The sequence below is a fragment of the Taudactylus pleione genome, unplaced genomic scaffold (genome assembly GCF_031769625.1).
Source record: "Taudactylus pleione unplaced genomic scaffold, aTauple2 ptg000285l, whole genome shotgun sequence".
Taxonomy (NCBI): Eukaryota; Metazoa; Chordata; class Amphibia; order Anura; family Myobatrachidae; genus Taudactylus; species Taudactylus pleione.
This window is the reverse complement of record NW_028284687.1, coordinates 1462279-1480069: the sequence shown is the minus strand read 5'-3', so window position 1 is coordinate 1480069 and position 17791 is coordinate 1462279. Positions and strand designations below refer to the sequence as shown.

Below are 17791 nucleotides of genomic sequence, written 5' to 3'. Positions count from 1 at the left end.
TTTACCCTGTATATCTACCCAGACTGGAGCATCAGCTGATGTCGATATTGGTTCGATATTTGTATCTAGAACCATAGGAGACAATGAGTTGGAAAGATAAAAGTAATCAAGTGTAGAAAATGCATTATGAGTAGCCGAAAAGTAGGTGTGTTCTAGTTCGATTGGATGTCTTACTCTCCACGTGTCTAATAGACCCAACTAAGAGGCAATATAGTTGAACCCTATTTTAGCTTGTTTAGGGGGAGAGCGAGAAGTTTTTTTTTCTATCTAGAACCGCAGAGGCAACTATATGAAAGTCCCCACCTAATATAATTTGTGATTCGGCAAAGGAGTATAATTTATTAACCAATCCTAGAAAAAATGATCTATCGTAGTTAGTGGGACCATAAACATTACACAAGCAATATCGAGTACCATCTAATGTAACGTCAATAATAACAGCGGCCACAGGGGTCTATATCAGTGGAGTGATAAGTATATGGGATACCCCTGTGAAATAATATTACCACACCATGGGCGTTGGAAGAATAAGAGGAGGAAGCCAAAACCTGGTGGTGCAAGTTTGACATGTTATGAGGGGGATAGGTGAGTTTCCTGTAGACAGGTGATATCTGACTTTATATTATTAAGATACGTCAAAATGCGTCTCCAAGTTATCGGAGAGTGGATCCCCCTAACGTACCACGTAGAAAACCTAAGATGGGAGGTCGTAACATACAACCAATCATATACGAGCTGCATTGTGACAAATTATGTTAAACCCAGTTACCACATCTCCGATGGGCCAGCAGATGGCAGCAACAACAGAAGCGGCACGGGCATCCAAAACACTTAAAAGAACCTCCAAGTATTGCTATCTGAAACTTTGAAAACTGACATATTGCCAATCATTGGATAGAGAAATAAAAAGATGATGAAAGTAAGAACATGTAATGAAACAAACTAATAAAAAAAGTATCATAATATGAGATAGCGGTCACAGCCATTATGTAAACTGATAACAGCTGTAAATAACTAACACAAACGTCATTAAATATCTAAAGACTAGTGTGGTAAAGAGTTATCTCGGCAGAAGAGAGAATACAAAAAATGGTGTAGTCAAACTATGGTTAAAGAACTAGAACTCTGAGTAAAGGACCCCAGATAGTGAAAATACACGATGCATTTACAGAGTACATTGCAATACCAATTAGAGGGCAATGTTAAAACACAACAGGTATCTTAAGTGTGAAAAACAAGACCTGATAAGCCTGTTGGAAAAGACTAAACGAATTGGGGTCAGTCATTCTGGTCCATCTCGGTAGTACCAGAGGCTCGTTCCTCTTCATCAAGATAGGCCTGGGCATCAGCTGCTTCCGTAAAGTCTTTAGCACCTTGAGAGGTAAATATGCGGAGCGCAGCAAATTGTAGACATGTATCTGCGTGCTCTGGAGACCTCTGCTAAATAATCTTGAAAAAGAAGAACATGTTGACCTTCCCAGTTACTTGGGCCTTTTTGACAGGCGACAGACCAGATATGTTCTTTGTGGCAGAAGTTCAGGCATTTAAATAAGACAGCCCTGGGACAATTATTGTTGGAGTCCTGGAAGGGTCCCAAGCGATGGGCACATTCAATTTCCAGGGAATTTAATTCTGTTGAGATGCTTAATAACTCCGAAAGGTCTGATTGGAGGAATTTAGTAAGATCAGAGCCTTTGACTGTCTTTCTGAGGTCAAGAAGTCGCAAATTGTTGCGTCTAGATCTATTCTCCAGCTCGTCTATTTTGGAGAGTAACTAGTAGAGAGGACATCAGGAAGGAGACTTGTTGCTTTAGTTACGAGAGTTCGTGAAAATGAGCCCCAATCCTATTCTCGTTCTCAGACACTTGGTGAGATATAGAGGCCATTTGGGACTTAAGATCGGCTATTGCCCCCATGAATTGATCCACTTGGTTTTGTAGTAGAGGTTCTACAGTTTCTCTTATTCTAACAATTTCTGTGTCTAACAGCGAAGCAGGTGTTGTCCCTGTGGTAGTATTAATGTCCGATGTAGTGAGCGGAGGTTGTGTATCTTCTGAAATTTCTGCATTCTTATCTCGTTTATTACCTCCCCTGGCCCCTACACTTTAGGAGTAGATGGTGGGGCCATAAATTTTGCCATATAGTCACTGACCGTAGATTTTACCTGAACAATTGCCTGTAGTCTAATCAATAATGCATAGAAATGGCTGTGACCATGTTCAATTCAAATCTTTACATTCTTTTAGTAGAGGGGTTTCGCAATCAAAAAGGGGAGAGCACCACCTTGTGGGGAAGCCCAATATTACAGGTGAGCTTCAAAAAAATAGGTATATGATGTCCTTATAATAAAAATAAAATGAGGAGAAAAAATACAGTATTTTCCCCAATCTTCACCTGAAGATTATAGTGTTTTTTTTATGTAGTAGTAAGATTATCTCCTCTTTGGTAATTATTCAGAAAGTATTACCTGTTATTGCAGGGAAAAGTTGCCAGGGAAAGGCTGCAAAATGGTACCTGCAGCGTGTAGGATTGCATCCCCTAAGAATCTTTAGTGGCAATATACAAACGCAGGGACCCGACCAGTGGTGACCCTGCATGTTTCGGCAGGTGATGACGGCTTTAATCAGGAGTCCAGGTAAGGAGATGGGTGTGAGTGAGCACCCAGCATTCGGTGGAAGCAGGGGGCCGGGAGTCAGCCACTCTAGGTTGCGGTCCCAGCAGGCCGTGACCTCCCGATGCTCCGCGGTCGAGGGGTGGAGATGGTGGTTATGCAGCAGGACAGCATCTGGGTGTGTGGTTCACCACAGCAGTAGCGGTGCTCCGACACCATGCTGCCTTTCTCTTCAGCGTCCAACCACGCCCCAGAATCATTTGAGAATTTCTAACACCTTCCATTGCTCTCTGCCTAAACCTGTACTTATTTCCAAGAAATTCAAGTCTTCTCACCCTAGGAGACCATCTCCAAGTCTGGTCCAGTTTATCCAGGAATATGTTGTGGAAAAAATCCTGGATTCCACATTTGTGTGTTTTAATTAAATTTTACTGTCATGGTGTGTCTCATCTTTATTTTAATATTTAATGCTCCACATGCTGGTACTTGTGGTTCTCCAAGAAGCAGCATGCAGGAGAGGCTTGCTGGAACCTCTAGTGCTCCAGCAAGACTATTATTCTATTTCTGACATAAAGACATTTACATAATCAACCTGCACCTACCAGCCAGGGGTGCCGGGGTTAGCTCTGGGCTTTCAGCCCAGGCCTGGGGTGCCATGTAGAAGGGAAACCCCTTTATTGGGGGGATCCCTAGCCTGGACTGACTAGCGGTCAGGTGTAGAGCTTTGGCCAGGGGACCTGAAGAAATGATTCCCTGGTTGCGGCATTACACCCCAGCTAGAAAGAGTCCGGTGCTGGTTATGGAAAATACAGGGGACCTCTACTCATTTTGTCTCCTGTATTTCCACAACCAGGACCAGCTCAACAAAGCCTTGTGCTGGTTCATAAAATACCGGGGAACGGTACACATTTTCCCTGTATTTTAAGCCCCAGGACAGAACCCGGTGTGGATTATGCTTGTGGAGGAGAATGCAAATCTTTTTGTGTTTTTATTTTTTTTAACACAGAAACATGCACGGATCTGCAGATTCTGTGTAACTCGGACCTGCTCAGACTAGACTTGCTAGTCTGAAGCAGGTCTGTTTTCTCAGGTTTTCAGTCAGTAATAGTGTGCAAGTTAAACACTCGCACTCTATTACATTGCCTGACTTGTATGCTCACAATGGCAATACATCTGGATGCGTGTTTTGCCATTGTGAGTTGTTGGGGTGTGAGAAACATGCAAGTTTACACAGGGTGAGTTGTAAAAATATGTGAGTATAGCTCTATAACAAATTTTACAAACTTGGACCCAATTAAATTTCCCCCCAAGTCTCTTTCAAATATAAGGTTTCCTTGGCTGACTCTGTAAGTACCATATACTCTGCCTCAGTGGTGGATAGGGCAACAATGGGTTGCTTTCTGATTGCCCAGCTGACCGCTGCACCTGTCAGTACAGATTAGTGAGAACAACGGTCATCCTCATCTGCTTCTCAGTCTGTATTATAGAATGATTTCAGTTTAGAATTCCCATACTCTATAAACTCTAGCTTAATGGAAGTTGAACCCTTTAAATATTTTAGATTTTTTTGATCACTGTCATATTCTTTCTCCAGATTAATGGCAAATTTGGTTACTCATTTTACGATATGTATAATGTCAGAACAAGTTTCAATACTTCATACATTAAGCTCCCAACAATGCTCTTATTAGGTACCTTCCTTTTTATATCCTCTATCTTTTCCTTGCTTGATGACAAGGGTTTTGTTAATTTAGTGCCTCTATCAATGGGACTACTGACTGGCTTTACATCTAACATTGCATACTTGTTAAGTACTGCATCCATATATCCCTCTTGATCAATTGTAATATTTCCTGTCTCCAAGTTTAAAAGCTTCTTAAGACTACATGTTATGTGCAGGCTTTCCTTCATTTGTTTTTACAGAACTCCTATTCTATAATTGGGTTTCCACACTGGCAGTCTTTGAGACACGCTTCCACCTATTGGCATATCCAATTAAACAAACTTGTACTGTGATTCTTATTCCAGCCTGTTAGGTGGTGCTGTTTCTCAAAACACTACATCTTTAAACTTTTTATTTGTAATGTCCCATAGTCTGCATTACTCTCTCTTGACAGTATTCAAGCAAGATACATTCCACTGACTTGGAATCCAGCTTAGGTCTCTTTTCTTTGGAATGTGTACATATGCTCTGCATCTGAGCATGCTGTTATTGACATGGCTTGTTTTCAGACCATGTCTCTATCAGTGTTTTGCCTTTTACAGTAACTGTGGGTGAACTATTCTTTAGCAATACTGCTGTAAAAACCCAGATACACTTCTCTATGCCTGCAATATCTAGCTTAGTCTACGCTTTCTCCAAAATTTGCACGATCACTGGCACCATTTTGTTCTGGTGTGCACACACTGGTTAACTGGTGCTTAAGACTTAAGACAGTTACATTCTTGTTTTCGTGATCCCTGCCCCGTCAAACCTGAGGATTTTTTATTTTGAACCTGTTTAACTCTTAACTCGATTTTTTTACTCAATTTTGTTTACTACATAACTGTTGGCTTTGATTAAGTATTGTATCAATCTCATGATATTAATGACTGTGAGGAAATATTGGTATCTGCTTATTGATTTTACTTCCATTGGGCCACACACACCTGCGTGCACCAATGCCTCAGATCTTGTTGCTGACTTTGGGAAAGGACAGCGGGGTTGCTTACCCATTATACAGCTCACACGTTGGTCTCTCACTTTCAGATGCTTCTTGATGGAATGGTGATGGGAATAGCTGTAAGTTATCATACCCCAGGTGGCAGAGTTGCTTGTGCCAGATTGACTTATCTCATAGGCCGTCATCGTACAACACTCCTATATCTAGTACTTATTCTTACTAGCAACAGGTTGCTGTTGCTATCACAGTTCCTCTTTTATTTTGCACAACACACTTGCCCTCTGCAAACATTTAAAGGATGCTGATGGCAATGAGGGCTTATCCTTAAATCTAGCACAAATAATACATCTTGGATGTCTGTAACTATGGTTCACCTTTGATTCTCAGGCACACCATTATATTGCGACTTTTGTCTCTAATCCCTCACCTAGTGAAGTAAACCACACTTCATGGCAACTAAAATGCCTTGTGGCTCCTGATTCCATGTACCAGCAATCCTTTCTGTGACTGTGTGATATTTATATTGACTTGTTCCTTTCTTCACGTTTCTTCTGCTGCGTGCTACTTGCATGTCTTATTTTGCATTCAGAGGCTTTATGTACTACTTTGTGACATATAAATCACTTATATTTAGGTGTTTTAGATTTAAGCTTAGTACACACCTATACAATCATCAGCCTTATCACCTAATATCGGGAGATCAGACTGACCATTTTATAGGTGTGTATGCAAGAGCAATAGCCAATAAACATCTTAAAATATTCCTGTAATGGTCGAAATCATGAGGCTGCATCTTATGTGCTGTTTAATATTTATCTGCCTGATCCCAAAGAAGCCCATACACACAGGGTTTTTTCTAACTTTCTGTGTACGGGACTAGGTAGGTGCATACTGCTCATCCCATCAGGAACATTTAACCCAATCAGCCGAGGATTGCAAAGGTGTATACCCACTTCAGTGTCCCTTGTAATGCAGAACTCTCAGCATTGGTTTCAACCAGTATGTGTCCTTGGAATTGCAGCATTTTAGGCCTCATGATCGCCATCAATAGTTTAGCTCTATTGGATTATAAAGCCACCACTAACAAACTCTAATCCAGGAGTAAGATTCTGCAGCATTGCCATGAGCAACCTCCTAATCCACTTGGACTCATACAGATATTCATATATCAGGAATTTACATTTTATCAATACACTTATTCATGTCTCTACATGCACTCAATTTGGTACCATGCAGGTTTATTCTGAGACCCTTATCTTCACACGCTGCCTGCAGGTCTATCCATGTGTGAATTATGGAAAACATGTGCTGCTCTACAGCTAGGCCTACGGTCCCACTACTTTATCAGGATTTGGATTATCACCGGGATCACTTGTGATTTTCCACAGCTTTTCCAGCTTCAGCTGCATCTCCATAGTGAACTTCCACATGGTGTAGTTCTCTGAACCTGTTTAGTGAAGGTCATACTTTAGGCTGCACTGTGTATATGTGGATTAAAATACAGGAACTTTTTGTTTACTTAAAACATTAGTGCCTGGGCCCATTACTTATTGATATAGAATATTGTGGTGGTGGTCACACTAGGTGACAGGTAGAATGTGAAAGTGATTGTTAGGCCACACAGGCAGTTCTTAACCAGGAAGCCAGTTTATTGATATCAACAGGGTAACAGGTAACATAGCAGAATCAGTGGTACCCACAACAGCGGTATTACAGGCGTTAACAGTGGTATATAGGTGTTTCACCTCCAGAGCCAAGTACTGGGAGTCCGTAAAGTACAGTGATACTATACACAGTAAAGATGGTGCTGGCTGCACATGCTCAGAAGCTCTGCGGTGATATCAGTTTGGAGGTTGTGTCTCCTGGTGCCTATGGGTCCTAGCGCCCAGTATGTGTGATAGAAGACCGTGAAAGAGCCAATTGCTCTCTAACAGTGATTTATAGTAATATATTTGCCACATTGAGAGCATTTAAATAGCTTGTCATTGGTGTAAAGTAACAAGTATGTACAACATCTCCCACACTTCAAACATGAAAATAGTGTATCTCATGTGTGCTTTTTTACATGTTTAATAAGATGTGATCTCTGTGTAAAACATTTGCCACACTCCAAACAGGGAAATGGCTTCTCACCTGTGTGACTTCTCTGATGTTGAACAAGACTTAATCTCCGTGTGAAACATTTCCCACACTCAGTGCATGGAAATGGCCTCTCTCCTGTGTGACTTTTCTGGTGTGTAACAAGAGATGATTTCTTTGAATAACATTTTCCACACTCAGAACATGGAAATGGCTTTTCACCAGTGTGAGTTCTTTCATGTATATCACGAACTGATTGCTGTGAAAAACATTTTCCACACTCAGAGCAGGAATATGGTTTCTCACCTGTGTGAGTTCTCTCATGTGTAACAAGACTTAATTTATATGCAAAACATTTCCCACACTCTAAACACTGAAAAGGCTTCTCGCCCGTGTGACTTCTCTGATGTATAACAAGGTGTGATTTCAGTGAAAAACATTTCCCACACTCAGGACATGGAAATGGTTTCTCACCTGTATGACTTCTCTGGTGTGTAACAAGAGCTGATTTATATGTGAAACATTTTCCACACTCAGAGCATGGGAATGGCTTCTCACATGTGTGTGTCCTCTGATGGGTGACAAGACAAGATTTATACATAAAACATTTCTCACACTCAGAGAATGCAAATACTTTCTCTCCTGTGTGACTTTTTTGATGTGTAACAAGATGTGATCTCCGTGTAAAACATTTCCCACACACGGAGCATGAAAATGGATTCTCACCGGTGTGAATTCTCTGATGTGTAACAAGTTGTGATTTTCGTGTAAAACATTTCCCACACTCAGAGCATGGAAATGGTTTCTCACCTGTGTGACTTCTTTGATGTATAACAAGATATGATTTCTGTGTAAAACATTTCCCACACTGAGAACATGGAAATGGTTTCTCGCCTGTGTGACTTCTCTCATGTGAAACAAGATCTGATTTCTGTGTAAAACATTTCCCACACTCAGGACATGGAAACGGTTTCTCACCAGTGTGAATTCTCTGATGTCTAACAAGTCGCGACTTAAAAGTGAAACATTTTCCGCACTCAGAACAGGACAAGACTGTATCACCTGAATTATCATGGGAAGATTGCTCATGATTAGAGGGATCAGATGATATATACCCACTGTGAGGTAATGGATGTATATTTAAGGTAGTGGAGTTTTCTCCGATGGAATCTTGTACAATATAATTATCTTCTATTTTAAATTCTGAAGATATAATAAGATGTTCCTCCGAGGTATTTTTGCTCCTGTGTCCATCTGGTGGAGATATAATAAATATATGATAATAGATATTATTGTTTACATTGAGAAACAAATTATACTACTAGCTACATCAAATGTGCAAACTATGAAGACCTCATTACAACAATAAATGTACGAACAGTACATGTGATAGTTTTTTTAATCTGTTCAACAAAAGTGAGTTAAAATATATCACAAATTACCAAGAACATTACAGAGAATCAAATCGCAGTCACGTGCAGATTGTGCGGCCATATATGCCACAGGGGATAGTCCATACTAAGGATCATGAGTAATGTCACACTGGGTCATCTCATTGATAAGTGATTACATCACCATGGCAACACCCTTTGTGCTGATGTATGAGACACAATATCCGCAGTCTGCATGCCGCGAGCAGGCTTCTGTACTCAGGCCCCTCATTATTGTTTGCTGCCACCACGATGGCTCTGATTACTGGATGTCTCACACACTTGGAGACTGCGTTCCCAGACTAGGGACATTCCTGACCTGATCAGCCCCACAAACTTAGATATTCTGTTACCATACATTGGGATTGAACTTCACCTGCTGTCTGGCTGAAACCACTGTGTGTATATATGACGAAAAGGATTACTGCGCAATAACTGAGTGCGTAACTGAGTCTCTGTGTCTGCTACAGCAAATCTGCTTATCCTAGAAAACACAAGCAGGTGAGAGACTCGATCATATTTCTAAACACTTATGTAGCTAAGCTAAGCAAAAAGGAATCTAATGTTTTGTATTTAAGAGTATAAGCTCTATTATCTATATGAAACACCAGAGAGTGTGGGGAGGAGACTGGTCAGATCTCTGGGCTGGTAACACACAGTGACATGATGTGAGGGGGAGAGCAGGAGTATAATAGGGACTGATGGCTCCTGATGTATGAGATACACCAGAGAGTGTGGGGAGGAGACTGGTCAGATATCTGGGCTGTTAACACACAGTGACATGATGTGAGGAGGAGAGCAGGAGTATAATAGGGGCTGATGGCTCCTGATGTATGAGATACACCAGAGAGTGTGGGGAGGAGACTGGTCAGATCACTGGGCTGGTAACACACAGTGACATGATGTGAGGGGGAGAGCAGGAGTATAATAGGGGCTGATGGCTCCTGATGTATGAGATACACCAGAGAGTGTGGTGAGGAGACTGGTCAGATCTCTGGGCTGGTAACACACAGTGACATGATGTGAGGAGGAAAGCAGGAGTATAATAGGGGCTGATGGCTCCTGATGTATGAGATACACCAGAGAGTGTGGGGAGGAGACTGGTCAGATCACTGGGCTGGTAACACACAGTGACATGATGTGAGGGGGAGAGCAGGAGTATAATAGGGGCTGATGGCTCCTGATGTATGAGATACACCAGAGAGTGTGGGGAGGAGACTGGTCAGATTTCTGGGCTGGTAACACACAGTGACATGATGTGAGGGGGAGAGCAGGAGTATAATAGGGGCTGATGGCTCCTGATGTATGAGAAACGCCAGAGAGTGTGGGGACGAGACTGGACAGATATATGGGCTGACAACATACAGTGACATGAGGAGGAAAGCAGGAGTTTAATAGAGGCGATTGCATCTGACCCGCCCTGGGCAGATACATTTCCCTCATTGCACTGACAGAGGAGGGAGTAGAATAAGAGTTAAGTGTTTATTACTCACCTGTGCTGATATCTGTAGAAATTTCCTCCTCCTTACACTGCTGATCACCCATCGCATACGTCTCTTCTTCTCCCTCTATATCTTCTGCTTTCATATCAGTCACATACGTCTCTTCTTCTCCCTCTATATCTTCTGCCTTATGATCAGTCACATACGTCTCTTCTGCCTTCATATCAGTAACATACGTCTCTTCTTCTCCCTCTGTATCTTCTGCCTTCATATCAGTCACATACGTCTCTTCTTCTCCCTCTATATCTTCTGCCTTTATATCAGTCACATACGTCTCTTCTTCTCCCTCTATGTCTTCTGCCTTTATATCAGTCAGATCATCAAGCTTATTAACCCATTAAACAATAAAAAAAACTTTAGTAATGTTTCATTTCAATAATGGAGACTACACTATAAAATTTAAGTATATAAAACAAACTCAGATTCTCTACAGATTATATAGTGACAGTCACTTTGGTATATTGGCCAGACCCTAAATCTCAACTACCTGATGCTCCTGTGGGATCCTGTGATTCTCCTCTGTACAATCCTGGGAATAAAGAGGACGGGGACATCTCTCTGGGGTATTTCTGTTACTGGGTCCATCTGTAGGAGACACACAGTGACTGAGTACATTGTATATATGTGATTATCAGGTGATGTGTGTATATAGGGGGCCCCCATACCTGCTCTCCCCTGTACAATAAAGGACAGTCTCCTCTTACCCAGTGATGTGAGGGGCCGGTGATTCTCCATCATCACGTCCTTGTACTGACCCTTGTGTTCCTCTATATACTCCCCCTCCTGCATGGAGACATAGACAGTGACATCCTGACACCTTATAGGTACCTGACACACACAATGATAGTCATCACCCAGACACATCCCCTGGTGTTACTGTATAATGTCCCTGTATTATTAGTATTGATATAAGTGATGTCACAGTGACAAACTCAGACCCCCTCACCTCCCCAGTCATGTCCCTGTATTATTGCTATAGATATAATGACACTTTCAGATCCCCTCACCTCCCCGGTCATGTCCCTGTATTATTACTATAGATATAAGTGATGTCACTGTGACACTCCCAGATCCCCTCACCTCACCGGTCATGTCCCTGTATTATTACTATAGATATAAGTGATGTCACTGTGACACTCCCAGATCCCCTCACCTCACCGGTCATGTCCCTGTATTATTACTATAGATATAAGTGATGTCACTGTGAGACTCCCAGATCCTCTCACCTCCCCGGACATGTCCCTGTATTATTACTATAGATATAAGTGATGTCACTGTGACACTCCCAGATCCCCTCTCCTCCCCGGTCATGTCCCTGTATTATTACTATAGATATAAGTGATGTCACTGTGACACTCCCAGATCCCCTCACCTCACCGGTCATGTCCCTGTATTATTACTATAGATATAAGTGATGTCACTGTGAGACTCCCAGATCCTCTCACCTCCCCAGTCATGTCCCTGTATTATTACTATAGATATGTGATGTTACAATGACACTCCCAGATCCCCTCATTTCCCCAGTCATGTCCCTGTATTATTAGTATTGATATAAGTGATGTCACAGTGACAAACTCAGACCCCCTCACCTCCCCAGTCATGTCCCTGTATTATTGCTATAGATATAATGACACTTTCAGATCCCCTCACCTCTCCAGTCATGTCCCTGTATTATTACTATAGGTATAAGTGATGTCACTGTGACACTCCCAGATCCCCTCATCTCCCCAGTCATGTCCCTGTATTATTACTATAGATATAAGTGATGTCACTGTGACACTCCCAGATCCTCTCACCTCCCCAGTCATGTCCCTGTATTATTACTATAGATATAAGTGATGTCACGGCATACTATGCACAGACTAGAGGTTCAATATAGAGAATATTATTCACAGTGTAGCAGGAGAGTATACATATTATGAATAGTGTAGGGGTACGGTACACAGGACATTAGGCACAGTGTAGGAGTACGGTATACAGGATATTAGGCACAGTGTAGGAGTACGGTATACAGGATATTAGGCACAGTGTAGGAGTACAGTATACAGGATATTAGGCACAGTGGAGGGGTACGGTACACAGGACATTAGGCACAGTGTAGGAGTACGGTACACAGGATATTAGGCACAGTGTAGGAGTACGGTATACAGGATATTAGGCACAGTGTAGGAGTACAGTATACAGGATATTAGGCACAGTGTAGGAGTACGGTATACAGGATATTTGCACGGTGTAGGGGTACGGTATACGTGATATTAGGCACAGTGTAGGGGGCACGGTATACAGGACATTAGGCACGGTGTAGGGGTACGATATACAGGACATTAGGCACGGTGTAGGGGTACGGTATACAAGATAGAAGGCACGGTGTAGGAGTACGGTATACAGGATAATAGGCACGGTGTAGGGGTACGGTATACAAGATAGAAGGCACGGTGTAGGGGTACGGTATACAGGACATTAGGCACGGTGTAGGGGTAAGGTATACAGGATATTATGCAGTGTAGGAGTACGGAATACAGAATATTAGGTAAAGTGTAGGGGTACGGTATACAGGATATTAGGCACAGTGTAGGGGTATGGTATACAGGATATTATGCAGTGTAGGAGTACGGAATACAGGATATTAGATAAAGTGTAGGGGTATGATATACAGGATATTAGGCACAGAGTAGGGGTGCGGTATACAGGATATTAGGTACAGTGGAGAGGTACGGTATACAGGATAATAGGCACAGTGTAGGAGTAGGGTATACAGGATATTAGGCACAGTGTAGGGGTACGGTATACAGGATATTATGCAGTGTAGGAGTACGGTATACAGGATATTAGTCACAGTGTAGGAGTACGGTATACAGGATATTAGGCACAGTGTAGGAGTACGGTATACAGGATATTAAACACGGTGTAGCAGGAGAATATACATATTATGAATAGTGTAGGAGTAGGGTATACAGGACATTAGGCACAGTGTAGGAGTATGGTATACAGGATATTAGGCACAGTGTAGGAGTACGGTATACAGGACATTAGGCACAGTGTAGGAGTACGGTATACAGGACATTAGGCACAGTGTAGAGGTACGGTATACAGGACATTAGGCACAGTGTAGGAGTACGGCATACAGGACATTAGGCACGGTGTAGAGGTACGGTATACAGGACATTAGGCACGGTGTAGGACTACGGTATACAGGACATTGGGCACGGTGTAGGGGTACGGTACACAGGACATTATGCACGGTATTGGAGTACGGTATACAGGACATTAGGCACGGTGTAGGAGTACGGTATACAGGATATTAGGCACAGTGTAGGAGTACGGTATACAGGATATTAAACACGGTGTAGGGGTACGGTATACAGGACATTGGGCACAGTGCAGGAGTACGGTATACAGGATATTAGGCACAGTGTAGGAGTACGGTATACAGGACATTAGGCACAGTGTAGGAGTACGGTATACAGGACATTAGGCACAGAGTAGAGGTACGGTATACAGGACATTAGGCACAGTGTAGGAGTACGGCATACAGGACATTAGGGACGGTGTAGAGGTACGGTCTACAGGGCATTAGGCACGGTGTAGGACTACGGTATACAGGACATTGGGCACGGTGTAGGAGTACGGTACACAGGACATTAGGCACGGTGTAGGAGTACGGTACACAGGACATTAGGCACGGTGTTGGAGTACGGTATACAGGACATTAGGCACGGTGTAGGAGTACGGTATACAGGACATTAGGCACGGTGTAGAGGTACGGTATACAGGACATTGGGCACGGTGTAGGGGTACGGTATACAGGACATTGGGCACAGTGCAGGAGTACGGTATACAGGACATTAGGCACAGTGCAGGAGTACGATATACAGGACATTAGGCACGGTGCAGGGGTACGGTATACAGGACATTAGGCACCGTGCAGGGGTACGGTATACAGGACATTAGACACGGTGCAGGGGTACGGTATACAGGACATTAGGCACGGTGCAGGGGTACGGTATACAGGACATTAGGCACGGTGCAGGACTACGGTATACAGGACATTAGGCACGGTGTAGGGTTAAGGTATAGAGGATATTATGCAGTGTAGGAGTACGGAATACAGGATATTAGGCACTGCGTAGGGGTACAGTATACAGAATATTATGCACAGTGTAGGGGTACAGTATATAGACTATTATGCACAGTGTAGGGGTACAGTATAAGGAATAATATGCACTGTGTAGGGGTACAGTATATATAGTGTAGGAGTACAGTATAAAAAAATATGCACTGTGTAGGGGTACAGTATATACAGTGTGGGAGTACAGTATACAGAATATTATGCACAGTGTAGGGGTCCAGTATATACAGTGTGGGAGTACAGTATACAGAATATTATGCACAAAGTAGGGGTACAGTATATACAGTGTAGGGGTACAGTATAAATAATATTATGCACTGTGTAGGGGTACAGTATATACAGTGTAGGGGTACAGTATACAGAATATTATGCACAAAGTAGGGGTACAGTATATACAGTGTAGGGGTACAGTATAAATAATATTATGCACTGTGTATGGGTACAGTATATACAGTGTAGGAGTACAGTATACAGATTATGCACAGTGTAGGGGTACAATATACAGATTATGCACGTGTAGGGGTACAGTATACAGAATATTATGCACAAAGTAGGGGTACAGTATATACAGTGTAGGGGTACAGTATAAATAATATTATGCACTGTGTATGGGTACAGTATTTACAGTGTAGGAGTACAGTATACAGATTATGCACAGTGTAGGGGTACAGTATACAGATTATGCACGTGTAGGGGTACAGTATACAGAATATTATGCACAAAGTAGGGGTACAGTATATACAGTGTAGGGGTGCAGTATAAATAATATTATGCACAAAGTAGGGGTACAGTATACAGAATATTATGCACAGTGTAGGGGTACAGTATACAGAATATTATGCACAGTGTAGGGGTACAGTATATACAGTGTAGGGTTACAGTATACAGAATTTTATGCACAGTGTAGGGGTACAGTATATACAGTGTAGGGGTACAGTATAAATAATATTATGCACTGTGTAGGGGTAACGTATATACAGTGTAGGGGTACAGTATACAGAATATTATGCACAGTGTAGGGGTACAGTATATACAGTGTAGGGGTACAGTATAAATAATATTATGCACTGTGTAGGGGTAACGTATATACAGTGTAGGGGTACAGTATACAGAATATTATGCACAGTGTAGGGGTACAGTATACAGAATATTATGCACAGTGTAGGGGTACAGTATATACAGTGTAGGGGTACAGTATAAAGAATAGTATGCACTGTGTAGGGGTAAAGTATAAAGAATATTATGCACTGTGTAGGGGTACAGTATGTACAGTGTAGGGGTACAGTATACAGTGCAGGGGTACAGTATATACAGTGTAGGGGTACAGTATACAGAATATTATGCACAAAGTAGGGGTACAGTATATACAGTGTAGGGGTACAGTATAAATAATAGTATGTACAGTGTAGGGGTACAGTATACAGTGCAGGGGTACAGTATATACAGTGTACGGGTAGAGTATACAGTGTAGGGACAGTATATACAGTCTACGGGAACAGTATATACACTGTAGGGGTACAGTATATAGAATATGATGCACATGTAGGGGTTCAGTATATACAGTGTAGGGGTACAGTATAAAGAATATTATGCACATGTAGGGGTTCAGTATATACAGTGTAGGGGTACAGTATAAAGGATATTATGCACTGTGTAGGGGTACAGTATATACAGTGTAGGGGTACAGTATATAGAATATTATGCACATGTAGGGGTTCAGTATATACAGTGTAGGGGTACAGTATAAAGGATATTATGCACTGTGTAGGGGTACAGTATATACAGTGTAGGGGTACAGTATATAGAATATTATGCACATGTAGGGGTTCAGTATATACAGTGTAGGGGTACAGTATACAGATTATACACAGTGTAGTATATACAGTGTAGAGGTACAGTATACAGAATATTATGCACTGTGTAGGGGTACAGTATATACAGTGTAGGGGTACAGTATATATAATATTATGCACTGTGTAGGGGTACAGTATATACAGTGTACGGGTACAGTATAAAGAATATTATGCACATGTAGGGGTACAGTATATACAGTGTAGGGGTACAGTATAAAGGATATTATGCACAGTGTAGGGGTACAGTATATACAGTGTAGGGGTACAGTATATACAGTGTAGGGGTACAGTATACAGAATATTATGCACATGTAGGGGTACAGTATATAGAATATTATGCACATGTAGGGGTACAGTATATACAGTGTAGGGGTACAGTATAAAGGATATTATGCACAGTGTAGGGGTACAGTATATACAGTGTAGAGGTACAGTATACAGAATATTATGCACTGTGTAGGGGTACAGTATATACAGTGTAGGGGTACAGTATAAAGAATATTATGCACTGTGTAGGGGTACAGTATATACAGTGTAGGGGTACAGTATATAGAATATTATGCACATGTAGGGGTTCAGTATATACAGTGTAGGGGTACAGTATAAAGGATATTATGCACTGTGTAGGGGTACAGTATATACAGTGTAGGGGTACAGTATATAGAATATTATGCACATGTAGGGGTTCAGTATATACAGTGTAGGGGTACAGTATACAGATTATACACAGTGTAGTATATACAGTGTAGAGGTACAGTATACAGAATATTATGCACTGTGTAGGGGTACAGTATATACAGTGTAGGGGTACAGTATATAGAATATTATGCACTGTGTAGGGGTACAGTATATACAGTGTACGGGTACAGTATAAAGGATATTATGCACAGTGTAGGGGTACAGTATATACAGTGTAGGGGTACAGTATATACAGTGTAGGGGTACAGTATATACAGTGTAGGGGTACAGTATAAAGGATATTATGCACAGTGTAGGGGTACAGTATATACAGTGTAGGGGTACAGTATATACAGTGTAGGGGTACAGTATATACAGTGTAGGGGTACAGCATACAGAATATTATGCACATGTAGGGGTACAGTATATAGAATATTATGCACATGTAGGGGTACAGTATATACAGTGTAGGGGTACAGTATAAAGGATATTATGCACAGTGTAGGGGTACAGTATATACAGTGTAGGGGTACAGTATATACAGTGTAGGGGTACAGTATAAAGGATATTATGCACAGTGTAGGGGTACAGTATATACAGTGTAGAGGTACAGTATACAGAATATTATGCACTGTGTAGGGGTACAGTATATACAGTGTAGGGGTACAGTATATAGAATATTATGCACTGTATAGGGGTACAGTATATACAGCGTAGGGGTACAGTATATAGAATATTATGCACAGTGTAGGGGTACAGTATACTTTATATACAGTGTATATGAAGCCTCAGCACTATACATCACCTCCTCTGCTTCTTCCCAGACAAACGACACCCGAAAAAGGG

At 41.8% G+C, this 17791-nt stretch overlaps 1 protein-coding gene across 1 annotated transcript in view; it reads right to left on the bottom strand.

Moving 5' to 3' along the window:
* Positions 1 to 6915: 6915 nt before the first annotated feature.
* Positions 6916 to 17791, bottom strand: part of LOC148512042 (uncharacterized) — a 61420-nt gene continuing 50544 nt past the window's right edge. The window contains exons 11-14 of the mRNA XM_088482372.1: positions 10951 to 11062; positions 10773 to 10870; positions 10277 to 10610; positions 6916 to 8607 (exon numbers count right to left, since the gene is read on the bottom strand). Coding sequence (XP_088338498.1) covers positions 7322 to 8607; positions 10277 to 10610; positions 10773 to 10870; positions 10951 to 11062 — 1830 coding nt within the window. The 3' untranslated portion in view covers positions 6916 to 7321. The remainder of the gene's footprint in view (positions 8608 to 10276; positions 10611 to 10772; positions 10871 to 10950; positions 11063 to 17791) is intronic.